Here is a 26,322-nt window from a genome sequence, read left to right as displayed (position 1 = left end):
GGAAGGTATGCAGCTGGGCAATTTGCAAACATGTACGCAGCACTTGCCACACACAAAAGAGGGACCATCTCTATGCAAACACTAAGCCATCTCCCATCTGGGACACCGACTTTAATTTTAAAGGAGCAGCGCTGTATGTAATATTTTTTTTTACTGTTTATTTAAATTCACAAAACAAACACAATATTGTTTTGTGAATTTTAAGTAAACAGTAAAAAATATTATTTCAAACAGGGCTGTTCCTTAAGTGCAGCGGTTCTCAAACTGTGGGTCCTGACCCCAAAGTGGATCCCGACCTTCTTAGCATGGGGTCACGACTGCATGTTGCTGAACATCAGGCTGATGACATTTCTAATCTCAGTCAGTGATTCAAGGTGTCTGGAAAAGTTGTTGCATTGTCTGTAATTTTAAACTCCTCACATCATTCCACAATGGTGCCATGTATGTGCTGTCTGCTGCATACACATGTGATGTGATGACCTTCTGGGGGAACTTGCTGGGGTCCCGTAATTATTTTTATTGTCTGATGGGGTCCCAGAGCCAAATAGTTTGAGGACCCCTGCTTTAGTGCAACTGGCCACCGATAGTGGAATACTATGCAATGGATGACCATCAATGTTTTTACCAATCAATTGGTCATCCATTTTCTTTGACTGATTGGCCTGTGGGTCAATCATCACATTGGGACGGGGCTTCATGGGTGGGGCGGTGCTATGTTCTGTGCCCCGGCACCTTGGTAGAAATGGACATCGCATCGCAATGTTTCATAGCGACCGATGATTTTGTTTTTAACGTATTTTTAGCATTCGATGGAGGCATTCCGATGTTTGCCGCCATTGAATAGTAAACATTTCATGGTTTTGAACCTCCCTCGCCAGCCATGCTGCAATGCTCCTACACATGCGTGGCCTTGCTAAAGATAATTGCGCATGTACAAATCATATTAAAAAAAAAATCTGTTGAATTATTTTGATGCGATGGTCAGTTATCATTGCATCGGAAGATTAGATGGGGGAAGCCCACCCGTCATTTTATGGTGGGCTTCTGTTATCCATCCCTTCACCTTGGAAAAAAAAAAAAAAAAAAAAACTTATTGGTTTATGCTTGACATCGATGGAGGGAAACCAACTAGTTCTCCCCCCATCGATCGCAAAACTATTCTACATCGACCATCGATAACTTCGAATCATCGATGGACGATCGCTACTGCCTACTTCCAAGTCCAGCTGCTCCCCCTTCCCCCCTCATAGGCAGTGGCACCTGACCCGACCCCGGACACTCTCACTGCCAGGCGGCCTCCCCCCGTGATGCCGAAGCCGGTGCCGGGGCACCTGACAGTGTCACACGCATTATACTTCCGGCAGGCTGGAACCCGGCTCCTAGAGCTTCAGCTTCGGGGCGCGTCACGTGTTACTACGTCATCACGCCGGGGACGCCGCTGAGCCTGCGCGAGCTCCTGAATTGAGTTTCCCGCGCGTAGAGGAAGTCAGTGAGAGATCTCAGGTACCGGAGCATGGGGACCACGTCCTGTACAGGGAGCCAGCCGGGGGGAGGCGGGACTGTATACAGAATGTACAGGGAAACACACACACATAATGTATTGGGGATGTTTGGTCTTATAATAGGGAGGCTGTATCGATAATATGTACAAGGAGTGAGGGGACCTTATTATAAGGAGGCTGTATACGTATAATGTACAGGGGGAGAGGTCCCGTCATAGGGAGGCTGTACATATAATGTGCAGGGGGAGAGGTCCCGCCATAGGGAGGCTGTACATATAATGTGCAGGGGGAGAGGTCCCGCCATAGGGAGGCTGTACATAGAATGTGCAGGGGGAGAGGTCCCGCCATAGGGAGGCTGTACATAGAATGTGCAGGGGGAGAGGTCCCGCCATAGGGAGGCTGTACATAGAATGTGCAGGGGGAGAGGTCCCGCCATAGGGAGGCTGTACATAGAATGTGCAGGGGGAGAGGTCCCGCCATAGGGAGGCTGTACATAGAATGTGCAGGGGGAGAGGTCCCGTCATAGGGAGGCTGTACATATGATGTGCAGGGGGAGAGGTCCCGCCATAGGGAGGCTGTACATATGATGTGCAGGGGGAGAGGTCCCGCCATAGGGAGGCTGTACATAGAATGTGCAAGGGGAGAGGTCCCGCCATAGGGAGGCTGTACATAGAATGTGCAGGGGGAGAGGTCCCGCCATAGGGAGGCTGTACATAGAATGTGCAGGGGGAGAGGTCCCGCCATAGGGAGGCTGTACATAGAATGTGCAGGGGGAGAGGTCCCGCCATAGGGAGGCTGTACATATAATGTGCAGGGGGAGAGGTCCCGTCATAGGGAGGCTGTACATATAATGTGCAGGGGGAGAGGTCCCGTCATAGGGAGGCTGTATATATATTATGTACAGGGGGAGAGGTCCCGTCATAGGGAGGCTGTATATATAATGTACAGGGGGAGAGGTCCCGTCATAGGGAGGCTGTCTATATAATGTACAGGAGGAGAGGTCCTGCCATAGGGAGGCTGTCTAAATAATGTACAGGAGGAGAGATCCCTTCATAGGGGGACTGTATATATAATGTACTGGACGAGAGGTGATTAGGGTCAGGCTATGATGAGGGCGTAAAGCACAAATGGGGAGGGTTAGGGTTATTTCACACGCTCTGGCTCCTGCTGGGCGGCGAAACCCTGCACGGCCAAGAAGCTGTGCCACACTCAGGAGTTTAGAATGGTGGGGATGGCCACAGCCCGGCTGCCGTCTCTTCCAGTAGTGGGATCCGGCTGCAACCGGGCGGTCAGGCCGTGGCCGTCCCGTGTGAATTGACACATTTGTGTCCATTATTAATTTCTGTGTGCGGCACGGCTTCCTGGCCATGCAGGGTTTTGCAGCCCAGCAGGAGCCGGACATGTAAAATAGCCCTTAGGCTGCTAGAAGAGGAGTCTGGCGATGGTAAGTATACTTACCTTCTCCCTGTTCAGATTCCCCTCTTTGGGATGCAGACATCCGCATTCCGACTGCTGGTCATCTGTATGTATCCCTGCAAAAGTAGACAGTTTATATTTTCCCCCATACATGCAAAATAAATAAATAAGTGCATCCCTACATTGTTAATGTATTGTTATTATTTGTGCGTGCAGGATAAATACTATCTGCTTTATAGCCAGGTACACAGCTCCCCCCATCTTAATACTCCTTTCACATCGCAAACCTGGGACAGACTGACGCTTTCAGATTAAACCCGGGTCACCCATTATACAGAGTATGACCCAGGTTTAACCCTTCATATAACTCGGTTCAAAATGCTGGGTTGGCCAACCCGTGTTTACTGTGGTGCGTTCGCACCTAACCTCCACCTGGGTTATATGTGCGATGTGTAAAGGGTATAAATCTGGCATGTTTTATATTTTCCCCACCCAACTGTGAAGTTCGCCAGCTGGTTCCCCGTGAGTCTGACAAACGTTTTACTCCTTTGAGTGCCAATAATGCTGTGAAAGATCCTCAAAATATCAGCTAAACAATGCCTGCGCCGCTCACAGCGTTTGTTCTTGTTTTAATTGCAACATTTAACTAAACTTCAAGTAATTGACTTTGCTGTGTTTGTATTTATACTAAAAGAACAGTCGCTGTGAGCGGCGCTGGCATTTTTAGCGGATATTTTGAGGATCTCTCACAGCAGCATTGGCACTAAAAGTAGCAATGTTTTGAAAGGAAAAGCCAGGCTATTACTTTTAATGATTTGCTACCGGTGCCAGTTAGGTGCATTCCTCTCTACCTATTCCTGTCTATATTTTGTTTCCACGTGGTTCCAAAAGTTCGATTTTAGTGCACTAAGCACAATACACTTACAAGTGTGTTACAGATGAAGCCGTTGTAGTAATGGTGTCAAGATCTATGACTCTTACTAGGGTTATACCTATCCACCGGTGGTATATCATGTAATATTTTCCTTTGGAAGGACCCACTTCCTACCCGAGTCTCCATTATGTTCATGTATCAATTCTTACGTAACTGCTGGTAATAGGTGTTGCTTTATTTGTACAATTAATGTGTGTGCAGAGACTTGCATTGGATCTCTCCGTCCCAATATATTACTTCTTAGCATTTGTATAGTGGGACAAAGTGGTGCGAGATGAGTATGCCCGGGTATTACGGGTAAAGTGGCACCATTTTGTTTTTTGTTAGTATACTGCCTACATGAATTGCCTTGGCATTATTTGCTTGTGGGCTATGGAAATATCATTGTCTGTTTGAGCTGCATTGTATATTTTGAGAGTAAAGGCCCATACAAATTGGGCGACTTTGAGCTGAAAGTTGCTCAAAACAGCAGGCTTGAGAGGCTTTCAGCTCAAAGCCGTCCAGTGTGTATGGCCAGGCGATGAGCGCTGCTGCGTGCTACCGCAACTTCACCAGATGAGCGGTTTTCGGGACAGCTTTGCATAGCGCTCTGCTATGCAATGCCGTCCTCCCCCCTCCTTCGATGCCGGGCAGGGGGAAAGCCGCAAAGTGTGTATGCACTGAGCGGCTTTCCCAGCAGCGATGATGTCATCATCGCTGTCCATACACTCTGGGCATAGTTGCCCAGTGTGTATGGACCTTTAATCATATAATGAACAATCAAATGAGTATAACTGATCTGAATAAATATACACAGAATTACTACTGTTTATACCTAAATGTGTCCTTCATGTTGATTCTCTTCAGCAGGTTCCCATGTTAGGATTGAGATGCTTCTCTGTTAAAACAAGCAGGCATGCGTATTGTGTATTAGTTGGTTCATACATTGGGGCAGTGGAGTCTCGACTTTCTACCCGGTTTAAAGGCCCCCATACACTAGTGCACGGGTTCTCAAACTCGGTCCTCAGTACCCCACACAGTGAATGTTTCGCAGGTCTCCTCACAGACTCAAAAGTGAAATAGTTAGCTCCACTTGTGGATCTTTTAAAACATGTCCATGAGAAATGAGTGCACCTGGCGGGTGACCTGGAAACCGTGAACTTAGTGGGGTCTTGAGGACCGAGTTTGAGAACCCCTGCACTAGTTTGTTGTTTGCCCTTTTCTAAGCTTTGAGCAGATTGTGTGATAAGTGCCAAATGGTATCCCATTTACTTCTGATTCTGATCCAGTGCGTGGTCTTGTGAGCATCAGATACAGAGATTCTCACCCCCTGCACCAAAACACATCATATCCCAGGATGGTGAATGGGATCACATGCCATACATCATATGCAAAATGACCACATAAGATGTTGCCAAGCACTTAGGCACCTATTGATCACATTTAGGATCCAGGAAATATTCCTTTGACTGCAGTAATAGATCCATGGACGTTGCACAAGGTTATTTGTTGCTCCCACGTAATATTTTCCAGCCAAGCAAAAATTCCCAAATCGCTTTCAGATCCAGACAAATGCCTCCACGTAAGAAGGCCGCCGCCCCAGCTGCCAGGAAGGCTCCGGCTAAGCGAAAGTTGGCTGAGGAGTTCCCACCAGGAGAGGTATTAAGCGATTCTGGAAAAAAGCAGTGGAAGCTGGGACTGCCCATCGGACAGGGGGGCTTCGGACGGCTTTATCTTGGTAAGGGTTTTAGTGTTCAGAATCGAATGACTGTATTCTGGCTATTAAAGATAACCTGCTTATGACAAGCTGTATGGTCTTTGGATGTGTCTTTTGTTGCCGTACATGAAAACCTTTGGTACTTGTGTATTATCACGGCGCCCATCGCATACCACTAATTAAAGTATGCGATGGGACCCAATTTTCGGGTCCAAAGACCCGCACTGTACAATAAATAATGGCATGCGATCCGATTTTTTTATTGTACAGGCACCCTGATGAGTGACTACTATGTTAAATGCACCCCCATTGTTAACGCCACCCCCACTATAAACGCCAACCCGAAGTGTGGCAAGTGGCGGCGGTACGCGTCCTCCGACCTTTTGATATCCCCACTATCCACGTCGGCGTTGAGTTTAGATAGCGTGGCGAGCCACCGAGCCCGAAGCGTGGCGAGCGGCCGCGAAATACATGTGAAGTAATCCGCATCCCCTCGCGGGGCGGCGGTACGCGTCCTGCGACCTTTTTATACCCCCACTATCCACGTCGGCGTGGAGTAGATTTTAGATAGCGTGTTGAGCGCAGCGAGTCACCGAGCCCGAAAGCGTGGCGAGCGTCCTCGGAATACATGTGCGCGCGCCACGCTTGTGGCTCGCTGCGCTCGCCACACTATCTAAAATCAACTCCACGTCGATGTGGATAGTGGGGGTATGAAAAATTTGGATGATGCGTACCGACGCCCCTCGCGGGCTCGCTGCACTCGCCACGCTTCGGGTTGGCGTTTATAGTGGGGGTGGCGTTAACAATGGGGGTGCATTTAACATAGTAATCACTCATCGGGGTGCCTGTACAATTAAAAATCGGATCGCATGCGATGCGATTGATACGATGCCTCCGATGGAAATCTTGGGCGCCGTGATAGTACACAAGTACCAAACCTTTTTATATAATTTCTTCCCATTCTGGTATTGTACCTCTCAGAATGGGAATTGCATTTTGTTGTAGATTTAAGAAAAATTAATCGTTCAACATTCAATGGATATGTCAGGCATCCAGAAATGAAAGGCAATAATGAAACAAACCTAAGTAGCGCTGATGTGATTCAAGTGTTTATCAATTGTAAAGGTCATCTGTGATCCATTGTGTATTTATTGCTGTTAACAATAATTAAAAACAATGAATGATAAATTACCCACCTATATATTTATATTTTTGTTACCAGACCAAATCCATAAGACCAATAATAATGTCCGACTCCTGATGTATATGGCACAGTCCAAGCACACAATCTGGGATGAGTAAATGGTGCTTTGTGAAGGAGTGCTGGTGCGAGCCTTCAGATAACACTCAGGGCCAAATCTAATAGGGTGAGAGTTTCAGAAAGTGAGAGATTTTGGGAGAGTTTTCCCATGTTTTTTAAAGCAGCAATCAATTACATGGCAAAAACCAACCTGGTTTTGCAGTGTAATTGATTGCTGCTTTAAAAAACATGGGAAAACTCTCCCAAAAGCTCTCACTTTCTGAAACTCTCACCCTATTACATTTGGCCCACAGTATAAACTTAACTTTAACTCCAGTTACAATGCAACTGTTTCCCTTAATTCTATCAGACGATAGAAACACATTTTGGAATAATAGCCAACAGTACAAAAGCCAGCCATTGCTGACTGTCCAATTTCTTTCTACTTGGTTAGCTCAGCGACCCCATATCAATGTTATAAGAGAAGCTTGTGTAATGTCCAGCACTGCAGCATTACATTGGACAAAGTGACAGCCAGTCGGCGTTTAATGCAACTCCATTACATTTTTACATTTATTATGGTTTATTTATATGGAGCCACAAGGGTTCCGCAGCGCTAACAATACATAAAGGAGCAAAAAACAAAATAAAAAAATTACAGTACAAGGCAATTTAGGACAAGTACACGGATAGTTGCATCAGGGGACAGGACACAAGCAATTATCATGGTGGCAGATATATATATATATATATATAAAAAAATTTGGGGGGGGGGAGAAAAGCATGAGGAGAGACACCTGATGGGGGCACCCTGATTTTTATTAGTGTTCCCGCTAGGCTGTTTTAAAGGGCAAAATGCGCCCTGCCCCTCTGGTAGCTCCCCGCTTAAACAGCCTGCCTCCGTCCCCTCTTGTGTGACCTGGAAAGCCCGCCGCCGCTGTAGATAGCGATGCCTGGCGCTTCCCCGGCAGTGTAGAGCCTTGTGGGTGGCCGGGCCCGCCCCCTTCAATGATGCCGGTGGCAGGGCCTGCCCATTTTCGTCACGACGCGGCCCGGGCACACCCCTTTTGTGACGTTGACGGCGCAGGACCACCCAAAACAGTGATGTCGGCGGGCCCGGTCCGACCCCCTTCCGCTGCCCCCGTGCAGTGGCACCCTGCCCGCCCTAGTTCCCAGAAGGAACACTATTTATCACTGTATTGTATTCACCCGAAGTCCCAGGGTTACACCAGGTAACTAAACCTTGGAGTTCTGTGGATGGGAACAGCGTGATGCGACACTGCAGAGCATTTGGATGAACATGAGGACCATTTGGACGCAGCATTTGTAAATAATGCGGAATTCGGTCTGTTCTCCAGCAGTCACATCCCCACCGCAGAGACGCTGACGTGGTGGCATTAAATGTTCTGTGGCTATAATGCAACTTTAGGGAGTGCACTATTATTTTCATCTCTCTTCAAATCAGTGTCGCGTTTTGTAGGTAACCCAACACCACTTAGAAAACTTTTTTTTTGCCAATAAAAATGTACTCTCCAATTGCTCCCGCTAATCTGATTTAAGCAGTAAATTTGTTTTTACATTTTTATATCCCATTCTTTTTGTTTTTATAAATCAGCCGATGAAAACTCTTCCAAAATCGTAGGACCAGATGCTCCCTATGTGATAAAAGTGGTAAGTGTCCTAGCTGCTTCTATTTGTATCTGCGAGAGTGTGCTTAACGGCAGTTGGGTTCTAGAAGTGAAATATATTGAAATTTGTATTAATATTGTCGCTTTATTATTGCCTTTACATGAGTCTCGCGAGGAATAGTCATTTTGTCAATGAAGACTTATTTAAAGATGTAAAAAAAAAATGACTGCACAGCCGAATCTTTAATAAGAAAATCCTAATAGATGTACAAATATATACATAAGAGCGAAGTTACAGATTAGGCGATTAGCATACACTATAATTGTTCGGAAGTATTCGCACAGTGCGGAGGGGACTATGGTTCTGCCTACTGATATATAGCAAACCCTTTACAGATTTTATTGAATAGAAATTAAGCAGCACATTTTCCTGGAAGAACAATTGACATTATTATGCAGTGTAGGAGAGATGGCTTGGTGATTAAACCTAAAAACCATACAAACTGTATGAAGTACTGAATGCGTAGCTTCACAGACCAAGCCTGGTGACTGCTGGATGTTAAACCCTTTGGCCAGCAGCCTTTCCCCTGCTGCCATGTGTGACACTGACAGAAGTGTTCTCTTTTGTTGTGGGCGCAGAAATAAAGTTTTGTGTTTCTTTTTGGGTTCTAGGAACCGAGCGAAAATGGACCGTTGTTCTCCGAACTTAAATTCTACATGCGGGCGGCAAAACCTGACCTAAGTAAGTGGCCTTTATTTATAAAACATTGACTAGTATTAACCGTTTCAGTACCAGCATTGCTGTGAGAGATCCTCGAAATATCTGCTAAAAATGCCAGCGCCGCTCACAGCAACTTCTATTTTGGGGCGCAATATTTAACTAAACCTCAATGAATTGACTTGGCTGTACTTGTATTTTTATACTAAAAGAAATTGCTGTGAGCGGTGCTGGCATTTTTAGCATTTTGAGGACCTCTCACAGAAATGTTGGCACACACATGGTTAAGGATTGGAGCCAAACATTAAGTGGGGTGGATGCTGATTCACTGTGTGGCTTTTTTCATTGCTGTTAATCTCCGAATTATTTAGTTCTTTTTATGCTGCTGTTTTGTCCAACCTGTGGCTCTCCAGCTGTTGTGAAACTACACATCCCAGCATGCATTGCCACAGTTTTAGCATTCTCTAATAGCAAACTGTGGCAAGGGATGCTGGGACTTGCAGTTTCACAACAGTTGGAGAGCCACTGGTTGGCCAGGCCTGATGTAAACTGTGCTGCTTGCAGCTATGCTGGTCTGCCACCTCTGTCTTTGTAACTTCCTATGTTATTGCAGTTCAGAAATGGACCAGCGCTCATAAGATGAAATATATTGGTGTGCCCAGATATTGGGGATCCGGACTGCATGAAAAAAGCGGGAAAAGGTAATTTCAGTATTGCTAGCTAGAATGCAACTGTGGTCTATTGAACAATACAATAAGGGCCTGATTCAACATGGCTCGTAAATAGCCGGATTTGGTCCGGGGACCGATAGTCCGGCTCTGCGTATATGCGAATGTGCAAGACTGGATCGCTTTCAGTGACCATCACAGTCACAGGCATTCATACAGAGTGGCAGGGGAAGGGTGCGTGGGGACACACAGTGTTTCCTGGTGCGCCCAGAAAAAAAAAAAAGTTGGGCTTCCCCATGTGAACGCAGGCGTGCTGAATCTTGCCCGGGGCGGGCCCCCGCACTGTTCACAGACCTTTCCAGGGCCAAATAAAAGTCAGAATGTGTGAGCTGGCATATCTATGCGCAGGAGGGACGGCCGGCGTTTAACCACTCGGTAAGCAGCAAATTTATGCGGTTTACTGAGCTAAACTGAATCAGCCCCTAAGTGCAGTTTAAATGCACCTCAGCATAGCTATAAGTAACCCATGATAAGATGTATATACATCAGTTGTCATGTAAGTTCATGCTCTATACGATGTTGTACCTTACATTGACACACATGCTTGTGTTCTGCTGGTGCTTTCCCTATAGGAAGCAATGATCCATATTCTGATGTGTAACTCCTATTAGTACACTGGACCCACAGGCCCATTGTGTTGGATTTTTATGATGTAGGATTTTGAAAGTAACATTACTGCATCATTTCAGATTCCGGCCTGAAACTAAAGTACTTCTCATGATTTTTTCTGTAAAGGGTTAATACTGCTATTATTGATTTCTAGTACTTACCCAAATCTAGGATGGGCTGAGAGGAAGTTAAGATACTTTTTCCATTGCGTACCCCATCATTAATTGTTTGGAATGCAGGTGAGGGGTTTCCCGAGTGTGATGCCCAGTCATTGTACACGTTCTCCCTGATACAGATACAGAATATAAGCATTTATTTGTACTTTCAGTTATCGCTTCATGGTAATGGATCGGTTTGGGAAGGACTTGCAGAAGCTTTTTGAGGACGGCGGCAAACGGTTCACCCACAAAACTGTGCTGCTGCTGGGACTCAGACTGGTAGGCATCTTTCTATTCACATCTCATGAGTCATCACGGGTGCAGAGGTGGCAGTGGTATATTGTGGGCTACGGTGAGGTCTGCTTATTTAAGCACAATAGGAATCAAAGTTTTCAGGGTCAAATAAACAAGCTCATAGATGTTTTTATAATGTGATAAAATGTGCCTCTGTTGCCTACCAATTGTGATGTCCGCCTCCTCTCCCTGCTTTGTTCTCCTAACATTTGAGTTCATTCACATTGTGATTCATCAGTCCTTTCATTGTAACAGATCTCTCAGACTGCAAGCTTGTTTGGCCAGGGCCATTGTTATTGTACTTGATTGCGAGGGGATGATATGACAGCACTGTTACATGTCGTGTTTTATAGAAGAAGGGTGACATACTAACACATGCTAAATGCATTTCAGCTTTCCTGTGTGACTAAGTGCAAGTCTATTATTGCTTTGAAGGCGGTTCAGTGCTGCTCAATGCAGCAAGGCCCCCCCCCCCCCCGTGCGCTATCCTCCTGCCCTCTCGTCCTCCCTCCTGGGTGATGCTGGCAAACCACCGGGTCCCCAGATATCGATGCTGTAAGTACTACGGATTTGATATCGATGGCTCCCGGGCAGAGCCAGATGTAGGTCTAAATGGGCCTGGAGCTGAAAATGATCAAGGGCCTATTATGCGCAATAATAGGGGTTGCGTCTAAAAAAAATATATAGTTTTACCTGCAATATCTCTAGAACCAATGAACCCATATGGACCAGTTATCAGATTGAAGGCCCAGCGTTTTGGTTTCGACTGAGATCAACCTCGAGTTTCTGTGATGCAGGAGGGGGAACTGGCAGCCGTTGGTACCGGGTGGAGGTCGGAATTAGCGGGTCCCATGTTATCCTATGGGGAAAATGTTCCAGGTTTGCCTGGCGGTATCTCTGGTTCCCGGGGGGCTAGCGACGCGGGGCTGGTCTCGTTGGACAGCCCTGACCCTCTCCTATTTGGAGAGTGGGCCTGGAGCTATAGCTCCATCAGGTCCATTGTTAATCCGGCTCTGCTCCCGGGTCAGGCCGTGTGTGCAAGGCATTATTTACAGCATCATTATCTGGGGCTGTTTGTGCTGGACGGCAGTAAGGCATTGCATACTTTGGAACTTAAACTTTGTACAGCAGTCATGTCCAACCTGCGGCCCTCCAGCTGTTGTGAAACTACAAGTCCCATCATGCCTTGCCACAGTTTTTGCTAAAAGGGAGTGCTGAAACTATGGCAAGGTGTGCTGCGATGTGTAGTTTCACAACATCTGGAGGGCCGCAGGTTGGACATGCCTGTTCTACAGTATTGCGACAAATGTGGGAAAATTAGTGGTGAGATCTGTGAGTTGGTTCTGGTAATTGGTAACTAGATTGTGCTACTCTCCTTTCCCGAAAACCCCTTGTTTAACCCCATGTGTATTGGTGAATATCATATGATACATTGCGGTTGACCACAGTTTAGGTGCGAAATGCTGACATTGAATATATAAACTAATTCAATGTGTGTTTTTATTTTAAATCTTTTAAAAAGAGGACTAGATAACCACTCACACCAATCGAGCATAGCATTATTAGCTGCCGCTGGGGAAAATGTATTCACAATTGGTAAGATAATATTGTACACTGAAGCTGTGTTTGGCAGTGTGCTGCGATATTCGCATCTTTACCTGGCTTTGGGTGCCGTATTACGTTGTGTGACTTGCTTTATGATTGTGATGTTCCGAATGTATATATATTGTGTACAGCAGGCAGTTTGCACCATTTATATAGTCTTCATTCTAAGCACCTTGCATCTTCCAAAACCTGTGCAGTTCCTCTTCCCTGCCTGGGGTGTCGCTCTCTGTTGCGGTGTTCTAACACAGTGTGGTCTGTATTGCAAAAACTGATATGCAGACCAGAACTGTGCTTTAGAAGCACCACAGCAGAGAGCAACACCCCAGGCAGGGAAGAGGAACTTCAGGCAGATAATAGTTTTGTATGTCATATATGAAATGTCATTCCCTCAATGGTTTCTGCAGTGCAGTCGTCATTATGACTTTGCTACATTGAGTAATATGATTTATTTTTGCTTTAGTCTGTAACTAAAAATTGGGCTCCTTACATTGTAATGGTTCTTGTCTTAGATTGATATTCTGGAGTATGTACATGAACATGAATACGTACATGCCGATATCAAAGCCTCCAATCTTCTCCTTCACCATAAAAATCCAGATCAGGTAATGTGGAATTTGTTAACACAGAAGTATCATTCTTAGCACCAGACAATCAAACTTTGTGTAGAAAAAATGTCACATCCATTGCTCCCTGTACGGTCGCTGACTACTTTGTGCACGGTTACATTAGTGTTGCATATCTAATTTAGTGTTCATTCTAGCACCCGCCATCTTTGAAAACCCATGCAGTTCCTCTTCCCTGCCCGGAGTGTCGCTGTCTGCTGTAGTGCTTCTAGCACAGTGTGGTCTGTATATCAGCACTGATATGCAAACCATTCTTGTGCTAGAAACACCACAGCAGACAGCGACACCCCAGGCAGGGAACAGGAATTGCATGGGTTTTTAAAGATGGCGGGTGCTAGAATGAACACTATAATTCAGCATAGTTGCCTGCTGCATCCTGGTTGCTTCACACTGCGACTAAGATTCAGAAAAGACAGTCGGTGCTTGCAGAGTCACGCAGTCACTGGGGCGGCCTGTGATGGGCAGTTTGGCACACCTGAAGAATTACTGGAGGAGGACACATCTGTAACTGGATGAAATCAGAAGCACAACACAGAAAAATTAGTAAGGGTGCTACGGTCTGTACACATATATTCGATCCTTGGCTGTTTAGGTTAAACGCTCCTGATCATCTAAGTGGAAGGAATCCAGCCATAAGGTGGTAGCAGCATTAGCACTAAGCAGGTCATCTATGAGGAGTGAGAAGTCATAAAATGCAACCACCCTCTTGTCTGCTGCAGAAGCCTTATATGCTGATTATCGGTTGATGATCCTGCATCGGCATTGTATACACACCTGGGGCCTTATTCTAATCTGATGGCACGAGGGAGCGATGTTTTGCTAATTTGCATTTCTGCACATACACTACCAGTGTGGGCGGGGGGGGGGGGCGTGATTCAGCGGCGAGGGGACGTGCGCATGGGAATGCCCAGCATGGAAATTAGGCAGTGATGCGGCTGCACAGGAAACAAGCAAAGCTAAGACACCAGAGTGTCTTAGCTTCGTGTGCTCCTTCCAAATTATTCGATGTTCGCAGACCATCAAAGGATTTTTGCAAAACTTCCGTTATTAGCTATACGGGGAAATTCACCAAATTGGGGGCGGGGGCAGCTGTCCGAGCGGCAGGTGGCGTTGAATCCATATGCAACACGAAATTCGCAGCATTGCGTATGGGCCAGAATAAGGTCCCTACAGTATACATAATAGCCTGTTCACCCGATATCAGGATAATTGGCCAACTATTATACAGGCTTATGCCCAGCTTAAATCTGTTTTAAATACCAAGCGGCAGTTTGTCCTTGGTGAAGTCATTGCTTTTTGTGGTCCGTGCAGGTGTTCCTGGTGGATTATGGCCTTGCTTACAGATACTGCCCTGAGGGGGTTCACAAAGACTACAAAGAGGATCCCAGGAAATGTCACGACGGCACAATAGAATTTACAAGTGTGGATGCCCACAAAGGAGTCAGTAAGTATATTATTAATTGTGGTGTGTAATGCTCATCACACAGTATACATTTATCCACACTGGTTTTTGATTTGAGAATCAATAAGATTGGGCACACACTGGAGCAATGTCAGCACTATGTTCAGTTTTGTAACTACATATCCCCTACATCGCTCAGTAGGTTGCACGCTACCGCGGTTGGTACCGACGGACGCTCTGTTGTGCTGCACATCAAACTATGCGGGATCACAATCCACCTGTAGTATTCTATCGAAGGATGGAACCTGATCGATTCATCATTCATAAACAATGTGCCAGTGTGTGCATCTATTCCGCACTGATAGACGTTCGTTCCTATGTCGCGCCGGACACTTTAGTGTGTACCCAGCCATACAGTTTTAACCTGGAATCAGGAGGTTATGAAACATTTTGCGATGATATCCCACAAATATTGTTTAATAAATATGACCCTAAATGTTTCACTCATCTGGAGAATAGCTCTTTGTCCTTAATTACCTTTTACCATCAAATATAGTCTAGACATCACATTTCTCCTCACTGTCTTTTAAACACTGTAACAAGCAGCTGGCATATAAATCATTTTGTTTATCATAGACTATTGCTAAAAAGAACATGAAGTTAGAATACCAAATATTTATGAGTGGCACCTTCCCTTTATAACTTCAGTGGTCTGTCACTGGTTCTTCACAAACATCAAGCTGAAGTGTTTGTCTCAGCTGTTCACTTACTATGCTAGGGGGGTGCTGTTATTGCACAAGTAAAACTGTATTTCTGTCCAAGTAACTCGCTGAGCCTCCTACATACAGTATGCAAATTTGTTTGGCACCGCACGTGAATGTGACATCCCTGAAATTCTTAGAAATGAGTTTCTGGAGTCGGCTAAAGAAAATACTTTTATTTTCCGAAATTATCATCTGGCTGGAGAAAAACAGAAATTTTACTTGGTGCATAATTATTTAACCAAAGATCACAAATGTGTACTTTCCTACTGATAACAAAGGCTACTTATTTTGGAGAAATGATCTATACTAACAAAGAGATGGTCTCCAAGCGCTGGTCACTTTATTGCACAATTCTGAATGGGCGTCCATCGTGCACAGTAAGCACAATATGACCTCTGACTGGGTGTCCATAGTGCACAGTAAGCGCAATATGACCTCTGACTGGGTGTCCATAGTGCACAGTAAGCGCAATATGACCTCTGATTGGGTGTCCATAGTGCACACTATGACCTCTGATTTGATGTCCATATTGCGCAGTATGACCTATGATTGGAGGTCCATAGTACACAGTAAGCACAATATGACCTCTGATTGGGTGTCCATATTGCGCTGTATGATCTATGATTGGAGGTCCATAGTACTATGACCTCTGATTGGGTGTCTGTAGTACACAGTAAACGCACTATGACCTCTGATTGGGTGTCCATAGTGCACAGTAAGCGCACTATGACCTCTGATTGGGTGTCCATAGTGCACAATATAAGCAATATGACCTCTGATTGGGTGTCCGTAGTACACAGTAAGCACCCTATGATTGGGTGTTCATAGTACACAGTAAGCGCACTATGACCTCTGATTGGATGTCTGTACAGTAAGCGCACTGACCTGAGTGGGTGAACATATGAGGGCGAATACGAAAGAAGCACATCAGTCTCATGGCACACAAATGTGTCCACCTCAGACCGTTCCCCAGCTATCACCTTCCACTTTATCACTTTACCAGGCTTAATACATCTTCCCCACTGTAACATTTCCCCAGTGATGAATGAGAAATGAAGGTAACACCTGGCTTCCATACAGGTGTAACTCATGCACTGTATCAGTAAATAACAACCCATATAGGTCGCAGTCACTAATAAAATTGTTGAACTGCCTGTAATGCCCCAAGATACGGCTAACATTGGTGTGAAGTCACATTCGTGACTTTAAAAGAAAGATACCATTGTTTGAATTGAAAAGCGCTACAGAATGTGCTGTAATATACAAGACATTTAATAAAGGTAATCCTTTGGTCACATTTGGCAGGTTCTTCAGTGACCAACCCAGACTATCTTGTCGCTGTTTCATAAGCGGCAGAAGTCTGCGGTAGGAACATTATTAGCAGAGAGCCACAGCGGCCGGAAGCACAGGATGTTTATGTCTGTGCAGTAATTCATATGGTAGCAACAACTAAACTGTTTTGCCCACTTACTAGAAATCAGTCATAGAAAAAGCATGCTGGCATTTACTGAGTGTTTACTGCTCTGCCAGGTCCTTCCAGAAGAGGAGACTTGGAAATTCTGGGCTATTGCATGATTCAGTGGCTGTGTGGTAAACTTCCGTGGGAGGACAACTTGACGGACCCGAATTATGTTACCAACTCAAAAATAAGGTACGGTTCTTTCTAATTAACATTCTAAACATTGCAATTGTTCTCCGCATAGGGATATAATTGGTAAAGATTGCATCCCTAGCTTATCAACTGCTCAAAAATAACAAAATCTATGCGGACAATGCAACAATAGTTTGGTATTGGATTGCAAATGCAAATCACGGTGTCATCTGAAAATTTGCGGATGAGCTATCAGTTCTGAATTAAGCCCTTAGACAGCACATTGAGAAACGGCTACAGAAGTATCAGTGGGTTTGTTCTCAAGTAGACTCTTCCGCTATTGGTCACAAGTGTTTGATGTTTTAACAAGCATGAACAGACCATTAAACTCTCATTAGATTGTGTCTCCATGACTAGTCTTATTGATTTCAGATATGGCGATGAAATCTCCACACTCATTGAATCGTGTTTCCCTGGGAAGAAGAAACCAGGTAAGAGCGTCATTGACACCATTGATGGGAAGAGCAGTAGGTGTATGTTGGGATCATCACTTTAAAGTATGCTCTTTATTTCGGTATGTTTTATGTGTTCTCCGTAGTCTTCGGAAATAATTTCTGCTGTGGAAAGAAGGTCTGTACGTTCATTGTGTGTCCACCACAACTGAAGCGTTCTGGTATAGCGAATCAATGCTGTCTAGGATAGTTGAAGTATGAACCAAGTTGACCTGTGACATTCGGCACCAAAAAAAACGTGAAAAACTCATGTCGACCATGTGGCCGTCCACCACACTTCCGTCGCTCTAACGCTGGTGTCTAACTTCCGTTACGGTCCATCTAGACGCGGTTGACTATCTTTAGGCATCTAACTAGACGGGTTCCACTAAGCGTGGTCGACCATGACATAGTCATTGAAGACATTGTAGATCGGTTGACCGGATACCAACAGAACGCACTCAGAAAAAGCAGGGACAGGGGCCACTAATGGTGCATGAGATTCCTTTTACTATAACAAAAAAAAAAAAAAGAATTAATATTATCCCCATTTTAAATAAAACCATACAACGTATCTGAAATGTTTTTCTGGCGGAAGGGTCGATCTGTGGATCTGCTTTTTCTTTAGGGTCCCCCGTACACATCCGGTTATATAACACATTTAGGGAGGCTGGTTGACACGTTTCACCGAATATAACCACAGGCAACTTCATGTCCTCCAGAGGAACATGTGTTCTTCTAATATTCTCCAGTGCATCAAATTAGCTAACAATATAATTATTATTTTTTCATATACTGGCCTATTAGTGACCGACTTGTGTTTTGTTACATCTGTCAAATACAGTTTTGTCCTTCTCTTATAATTTGACAGTTGATGTGTTTATGTCGACAGATGAGATTGCCAAATACATGATGGCGGTTAAAGCGCTTGGTTATTCTGCTAAACCTTCGTATCAGCAGCTAAGAGAGATACTATTGCAAGGCCTGAAGGCTCTGGGCACCAAAGACGATGGAAAGCTGGAATTTCCAGCTAGTCAGAATGGAGAGATGCCAACAAAGGATAAGAAGGTACCACTGTAAATCCTGCATTTCATCCGTATGTGTCAATTTTAAACCATTAATGTCATGCTAACCCTTGCATCTTATCCTGGTGCCCCACGCTTACCAGATTTGATGTGGCGGATCACAATATTTGCAAACCAAAAGGAACCGTGCAAAAATTTATTTGTCCAGCATCCTGTATGTCACATACAATGTTTTTTTTTATTTTGAAGTAGAATGAAAAATTGGTTCCTAACCTTTTTTCTTCCCCATAGCCCTTGATTAGGCTTTTCATTTATGGGTACCCCCTCCTCTCAATTTTAAATGTCCACAGTACTTGTAAGCGGTATGTGTGTCCTTCTATTAAGGAGTATCGGAGGAGTAGTGTGCGTTCCAGAATCCGGTCCCCTTTGTCTGGCAGCTGGCTGTGTACTGTCTCTGGGGTTCCTGCTGATGCCTGTAGGATTAATGCCACTGCTTCTTCAACCTGTGTCAGCATGGGGCATATGATCGCTGATATCTGAAATAGCTCCCAGTGGATTGCTGGTCAGGCAACAGAACGAGGAGACGCTGCAGACGGAACCAGAAGTGACACGATGGTTCAGCTCCACAGCAATAGGAGACTTCTTCCGCCATTATCAATGTCATTTCAAAAACCCCAACCGGTCTGCAGGTTGGGAACCACAGGTCTAGGTAACTGCTTTTGTCCTTCAAATGCCCTTGTATTCATTTGTTTGTGTCTCATTTTACTTTATCGCAACTCTAATAGCTTCTTGTGCACAGGAGGCAGTCCTTAAATGCTCATGGGCCATAATTCTGAGCCGCAGTCGCTGGTGGTGATCACACACCTGTGCAGCTGCTACCTGTACTCATGGCTGTATTGTATCAGACTCGAGGAACTTGGCTATATCTCTTTGTCGACAGAACCTCACTTGCAACATGGAGTTCTTGTTAGAGACTGTTTTATTATTCAGTCTTTCATAGTTTGAGTTTCCATTGGTTCGCATGCGTCTTTGTGCGAGAGGCCAGCTCCGTGCTGACAGGAATTTGCAAGGACAACGAGCTCTGTATCTACTAACTGCAGGGGAGTATCGGGAGCCCTTTGCTGGTCATTGTTATATGTTTTTGTAGTTCTCTTCCATTCCCCGAGTTGTATACTTGCATCATCCTTTTCCCTTTTCAGCATGTCCTATAAACGTACCAGAGCCTCTTCTTTTGGGGTGACCTAATTCTTCACCTGTTCTCAATGTCAATCTAAATTACCTAAGAAACAGACAGGGGCTGATGGCCTTTGCCAATCTTGTGTCGTCATCCATGATATCTGAGCAAAATGTTTGTATGCGACCATGACAGAAATTGTCCAACTGTTTTTTTCCCCCCAATTAGCTACCAGGGTGCGGTATCTGCTTATACACCTGTTACACCAAGGACCCAATGGATGAATCGCCTGTTGTCAGTTACTACTCGGATTGACCGTTATCCAGATGTTTATTTAAAAACAAATCAGCTTTTTAATCCTCTGAGACCGGCCAAGTGAACCAGCTCTTCTTCGCTCCAGTATTGGGAAGGATCAGACATGAGTTTTTCCTCCCAAGTTGAAAGAGAAGATTCTGATTTTAGAGCAATCCAAGCGATCTCCATCTGCAGGACAGGAGCTCTTCATCCGAGTCTCCGGTTACCTTGAGATGTCTTTGGTACGCTCCTCCTTAGCCTTCTGGCAGCAAGTTTGTGATTCTGTTGCTTGGGTTAACAAAGCTATTCAGACATGGTCAGAATAGTTGCCTGAGGCTATTCAGGCTGATCTACAAAAGTCTGAATTATTGATGTTACTCCTTCATATTCAGGAGTCCTCTGAATACATTGCAGCCGCTAGCCTGATATCAAACCGCGGGGAGCTGACCCGGAATTGAGGAGGCCTCTGGAGGCCATTCTGTTTTCCCTTAATGTACTTTTAAGGCTCTGTATTAAAAAAAGGTTCTTCCTGTAAGGAACCTTAAAGAAACCATCACTAAAGCATGTGATTAAGGGGCAGATTTAATTAAGCCTCGTGAAATTATAAAGTGGCCGGTGATAATGCAGCAGCCAATCCGCTCCTAATTATCAAGTTACAGGCTGGGTTTGAAAAATGACAGACAGGAGCTGATTGGCCGCTGTTATCACTGTCCATCTGATCACTTCACTAGGCTTAATAAATGTGCCCCATAATCTTTAATTTCTTAAGGCAGGCATGTCCAAACGATGGCTGTTGTGAAACTACAAGTCCCATCATGTCTTGCCACAGTTTAGCTACTAGGGAATGCTAAAACTATGGCAAGGGATGCTGGGATGTGTAGTTTCACAACAGCTGGAGAGCCACAGTTTGGACATGCCTGTCTTAAGGGATAGTTGGCCATGTATCTCAACATCTGGAAAAGTTTTTTTATTCCACACTACATCCAAAACATAAAGAGAGCTTAAACGCCTAATATACACTTATTGACCCATTCTAATTTGGGAAAGACAGTACTGCCTTTTCGTTTGCTCCTCTGTCTTCTCACTTCTGTCTACCAATCGATCTACTGAAACTCGGAGCAGCATTAAAAGTATTTCTTAAATCTTAACGATTTCCTAAGACAAGGATGAGTGAAATACAGCCACAGTAGTGACCCATGTAGACCACCAAGGAGGAGCAAAGTGGTCCCACGCAAACAGAGCGATCAAATGAATTGTACATCGGGTGGAGCAAAATGTTGTATCGTTCTTTGCTGTCTTTATTCCAGATTTAGACAGCAGGGAAGTGGACGAACTCAGCAAAAATATTCTCCTGGGGAATGGTCGCTTTTACTCAAAATAGTCAATGGGTCCAGTACAACAAAATGTAACCAAGATGGCATATCTGTTGCATTAAACGGTAAACCACTATTGTACAAGAAACAGAGGTCTAATCACATTTCTCATAGCTATCATGTATGTTCCTTGGAACTGTCACCCGCTTAATCTGTTTCCTCTGATTCTTTTGTTGACAGAAGTGTGTTTAAAAATGGTAAAGATGAATGGATTATAAACAAGTCTTCTACCAACAAGAATTATAGACAAGTCTTCTACCAGATTGGTGGAGAAGATTGCGGTACTCAAGGATTACAGCCGTCTTTACCTTCCTTTGTGATATCCTGACCTCATTACATTGGATATTATATGTGTAGCCTCCTGTACATTACTCCAGTCGCTCTGAGCCTAATTCATGTGAGTGAGGAACTGCACAGCCTCCGTGAAGCAGCCTCGCAATTCCATACAATTCAAATGCAGTTGGACGGGTCTATAGGAGAAAAACACCTTTTGCATCCAACTGTGAGATCCGAGTTCTGCATCTTAGGACGTAGCCTCGAGTCGCTGTCAGTTGTGAGGGTTCAAGTTCAGCCTGCGTGAGCTTGGAGAATTTGTGAATTGGGCCATTTCTTGTAGATCCCACTATATTGTTTACCCCATTACATTGGAAATTTTTGTTCCAAAATGGCTTTTTCGTAGCGTAAGAAAATATACAAACGCCTGACCTATAGTGAGTACTATTCTCATGTCGTGTTGGAGCCACCATATCAGAGATCGATCATGTACAGTAGGACAGCGTTGGCCAAACTGGTCCTTGAGATCTTCCAACGGTCCACATTTTCCAGACTACCTAGCTGGTGCACAGCTGCAGTCATTACTAACTGTCACATGACCCAGATCACCTAGCTGGTGCACAGCTGCATTCATTACTAACTGTGACATGACCTAACTCACCTAGCTGGTGCACAGGTGCAGTCATTACTAATGTCACATGACCCAGATCACCTAGCTGGTGCACAGCTGCAGTCATTACTAACTGTGACATGACCTAACTCACCTAGCTGGTGCACAGGTGCAGTCATTACTAACTGTTACATTTTCAAACCTGCTGCATTCATTCCTACTATAGAGCCACAGGTCACCTGAGACACATGGACTGTTGGTAGCTCTTGAGGTCACCCCTATAGGATGTCAACCTCCATTACCGTAGTGTGCTGGTGGAATGTTGTGCGTTTTCCTGTTTAGAGTTGCCGATCCCTCATTTGCACCTATAACGTATCATTGACTGATTTCAGCAACGTGACATTTTTGTGGATGAAATGCTGCGCCATGTTTTTTGGATCCAACATTTTAAAAATTATATGTTTTTTTCGGTTTATTTAACAAAACTGAAGCAGGAGGGCCCCTCAAGAAGTCCGATGTTGAGCGCTCTGTACAGCCCCGTTGAAAAGCTGGGAACTATTCTAATTTCCAGTCGTCCATTCGGCCTGTGCATAACGACGGCATAAGAAGCACAATAATGAGATCCTCCCCCCCCCCCCCCCCCCCCTGTATTTGTGTTCGGAATGAGAAGTGTCGGTGTGTATTCCTGACTAATGCATCACAAATGTGCTGACACGCTGGCCTTGAAGTCATAGCTGGCGATCATCAGGCCTGTGCAGCGGCAGACAAGATGTACCTAATGCACTCCATCAATGCAGTTTGCATATGGGAGTTCCCACGGGGAAGCTGCTCCGTGCCAGCTGAGGGTTACCTGCCCATTGCAGTTATTGTATGTAATTATCAAACCAATCTGTTCAGCCCAGCAGGGTTTAGATGGTAATCTGAAAGCAGTGCTCCTTCCATGAGAAATGGATTGCACTATCCACCCCCTCACCTTCTATCCCCATCAGCTTTGTATCCGTACAGCTGCTTTCTTAGCAAAGCTTAGCATGCAAAGTCCAATTGTTAGACTTGTAATTTAATGTAATTGTCCGACTAGAGCATTGCAGAGGAAGTGCAGACCTTTAAATATGCCTGGGGGGTGGTATGAAATGAATAATGTAGATGCTAATTGATAGTGCTAATAATTAATGGGTGTTGCGTTGCTCACACCGTGTGCAGAATGGTAAGTTAAAGAACTACAAGTGAGGTTTCAGTCTTCATCTGTGTCATACTGTTGTCCTAATGCTATGAGGAGGCTTGGGGTACTGGCAAGTTACTATTATTTTATGTAGTTTATACCATTTGAAGGTTTTAGAATACTATGGTGACCATTTATTAACACATCTTAGCTATTTAAAACTCACTGCATATGATAAATGGTACTTCAGCCAATCGGTTTCCAACTGTCATGTGTTTGAAAAAATGACAGCTGGGAGCTGATTGGTTGGAGCATCAGTTATCGTACGCAGTGAGTTTTAAATAGCTAAAACTCATGGTTAGATGTATTTCAATTATTTCTAATTTGCTCTGCCTGGTTTGACATATAATTGTACACTACGTTTTAAATGCAATAAATCATAGAATAACAGTGTGATTCTATAGTGGCCATTGCTATTCGTTTGCATTGAAGGGGGTATTCAATCCCTGACAATATTTCCAAAAGTCAGAAGTATCGGCATATTCAATGTTTTACTTGGTGAATCCGTGTCTTTTTAGGCTGAAATGGTCGCTAATTCGGCAATTTAGCATCCGTTTCCGCCAATGCAGTTTCAAATAGCCGAATCTGCAGCTGCGAGTCCCATCCCGAAAAAAGGCCAGGATTGAATAGGTCCTCGCTGATATTTTTGACTATCAGCCATGATTGAATACCGTCCTAAGGCTGAGACAGGTTCTCAGCTTGGAAGGTAAACAGTAATAATTTGCTGCAATAATACTGACAAAATTATTATTTCAACTAGAAACCTAACCTTGCCAATGTCTTGAGTATATGTTCTATTAATTTTGCAACTCATTTGATAAATAAAAGTCAGTTTTCATGTAAAACACAAAATTGTCTTGGTGACCCCACACTTATGAATTGTAGTGTATGTATGTATGTATGTATGTATGTATGTACAGTCAGGTCCATAAATAATGGGAAATTGACACAATTCTCATACACCACCACAATGGGCTCTATACACCACTACAAAGGATTTGAAATGAATCAAACAAGATGTGCTTTGACTGTAGACTTTCAGCTCTAATTTGAGGGTGTTTACATCCAAATCAGGTGAATGATGTAGGAATTGCAACGGTTTCTATATGTGCCTCTCACTTTTTAAGCGACCAAAAGTAATGGGACAAACAAAACAATCCTAAAGGTACCCATAGACGGTCCGTTCCCAGACCGTCCGTTTTGTACTATGCGATGCGCGCTCCCGCGCATCACATAGTACGGTACAAAAAATATGTGCTGCACATACTTTTTGTACTAGCTAAACATCGTATCAGATCGCATTGCATGCACTAGGCATGCGATCCGATACAATGCATGCTAATTAAGACCCAAACGGATCCGTTTAACGGACCGTGTATGGGCACCTTAAATCTAACTTTCACTTTTTAAATCCGTTGCAGTCAATTACAGCCTGAAGTCTGACATCACCAGACGGTGGGTTTCATCCCTGGTGATGCTCTGCCAGGCCTCTATTGCAAATGTCTTCAGTTCCTGCTTGTACTTGGGGCATTTTTCCTTCAGTTTTGTCTTCATCAAGTGAAATGCATGCTCAATCGGATTCAGGACTGTATGTATGTATGTATGTATGTATGTATGAGCCCAAACTAGGTAGAACGTATCCTCTCTGCCATGTTGATGCTATGTACTGAGATGAGGGGTGGTTTACCTAACAAATTCTGGAAGACCGCCTCCGCTAGTATCTGGGAGGGATTCGTTATTGAATCCCGGCGTTAAAAATCCTGACGCTGGAATCCCGACCGCTGGATTTTGGCGATCGGGATTCCAGCATCGGGATTTTGAACGCCTGGATTCCGACCACCGGGAAATTGACTGCATCCCTCTGGGAGAGTAAGTTTTCAGAGTGGGGGTCTCCGTCTGGAAAGGATAACAGCGTAGGGAAATGGCAGGATCTTTCTGCGTCCTAAATGGACTGTCTTGGTTATTTTGTAGTTTGTGAAAGCGATTAGTTTTCCATATTGTAAAATAGAAATTCCAATGTTAAGAGCCGAACATCTTGTTTTGCAGAGAAAGATGCTTAAGTCATCTGATGAGGTACAGGAGGGAGAAGCAAGTGGAGAAGCAGAAGCGAAGATGAAAAAGCCCAGGGGTGAGTGATCTCTGCGCCATTCAGTCTGTAATGTAAAGTTAACACCCCACCCCTGTAGAGAGAAGGATTTGCATACGGCAGAACAATGGGTATACATAACAAATGTAACCTTTATCTTCATTGTCTGGTGGAGCCGCTGACCAAGCTGGACAGTTTGTATCCATTTTAAATAAAGTCTTTTTTATTGTCTGGGTTGAACCTCTGGTGCATCTTCTAGTTTTCTATCTGTGTTTCTTTATAGGACGCTCTGCAAAACCTGCTGCTAGCCCCTCGCAAACACCACCAAAGGGGAGAGGAAGAGGACGAGGAAGAGGCCAAAAAAGATAGTACCGCGTGACACTTTTTACATGTGTTTTTATGTTTTGAATGAAGAATATATTTTGACCTGTCCATAATATCTCTTGAAATTAAACATTTTATTGATGATTATGCTGCGTGTCCTATTTCGCGACAGCAACGTTTGGTGGCTTAGCAGATATGGCGGCTCATTTGTTTGTGCTGCTGGCACAGCCTCTCTTGAATCCATCACCTTGATAAATGACATAAACTTGTGCTTTAGGGTAGTGTTGGGAGTACTTTAGATTTGCTCCCAGCTTATACAGGGCTGGAGAGATCCTATTGCGTCTGAGGACAGTGTAACATTATGGAGTTGCTTCAGCCCTTGTAAATGCATTTATTTATTTTATTTTTTAAAGCTTTTAAAGGTCTCCTTTATATCCCTAAGGCATATGTGCTTAGTGTTTGCCTTATTACAACTACGGGGTCTCTTGGCACCATAGATTGATCTTCTCATCTATAGAACGTGAAGTGATATTCATGATTGTTGG

The 26,322-nt window shown here is 44.4% G+C and overlaps 1 protein-coding gene across 2 annotated transcripts; it reads left to right on the top strand.

Annotated features, from left to right (window-relative positions):
* Positions 1-1,258: 1,258 nt before the first annotated feature.
* On the top strand, positions 1,259-25,924 carry VRK1 (VRK serine/threonine kinase 1). Of its 2 annotated transcripts, none has more exons than XM_083167664.1 (13): positions 1,259-1,503; positions 5,365-5,569; positions 8,404-8,459; positions 9,089-9,158; positions 9,748-9,835; positions 10,800-10,908; positions 13,038-13,130; positions 14,463-14,595; positions 16,848-16,968; positions 17,341-17,399; positions 18,292-18,467; positions 25,414-25,495; positions 25,737-25,924. In XM_083167664.1, exons 2-13 carry the CDS (start codon positions 5,404-5,406, stop codon positions 25,820-25,822), a joined length of 1,239 nt encoding a protein of 412 aa, XP_083023790.1. In that variant the 5' UTR covers positions 1,259-1,503; positions 5,365-5,403; the 3' UTR covers positions 25,823-25,924. The 2 variants fall into 2 exon arrangements, with proteins under 2 accessions (XP_083023790.1, XP_083023789.1); XM_083167663.1 differs by having other exon boundaries at positions 1,260-1,503; positions 5,394-5,569.
* The last annotated feature ends 398 nt before the right edge of the window (positions 25,925-26,322 follow it).

The sequence above is a fragment of the Crinia signifera genome, chromosome 12 (genome assembly GCF_055691185.1).
Source record: "Crinia signifera chromosome 12, ASM5569118v1, whole genome shotgun sequence".
NCBI lineage: Eukaryota > Metazoa > Chordata > Amphibia > Anura > Myobatrachidae > Crinia > Crinia signifera.
Note: the sequence above shows the minus strand (reverse complement) of the source record. Positions and strands in the feature narration are given on the sequence as shown.

Bases quoted from the DNA above. Each gene is read 5' to 3' on its own strand.
- VRK1 (XM_083167664.1), top strand. From the start codon at position 5,404: ATGCCTCCACGTAAGAAGGCCGCCGCCCCAGCTGCCAGGAAGGCTCCG. The intron at 5,570-8,403 runs GTAAGGGTTTTA...TTTATAAATCAG, and splicing joins CTTCGGACGGCTTTATCTTG to CCGATGAAAACTCTTCCAAA. The intron at 9,159-9,747 runs GTAAGTGGCCTT...ATGTTATTGCAG, and splicing joins GGCGGCAAAACCTGACCTAA to TTCAGAAATGGACCAGCGCT.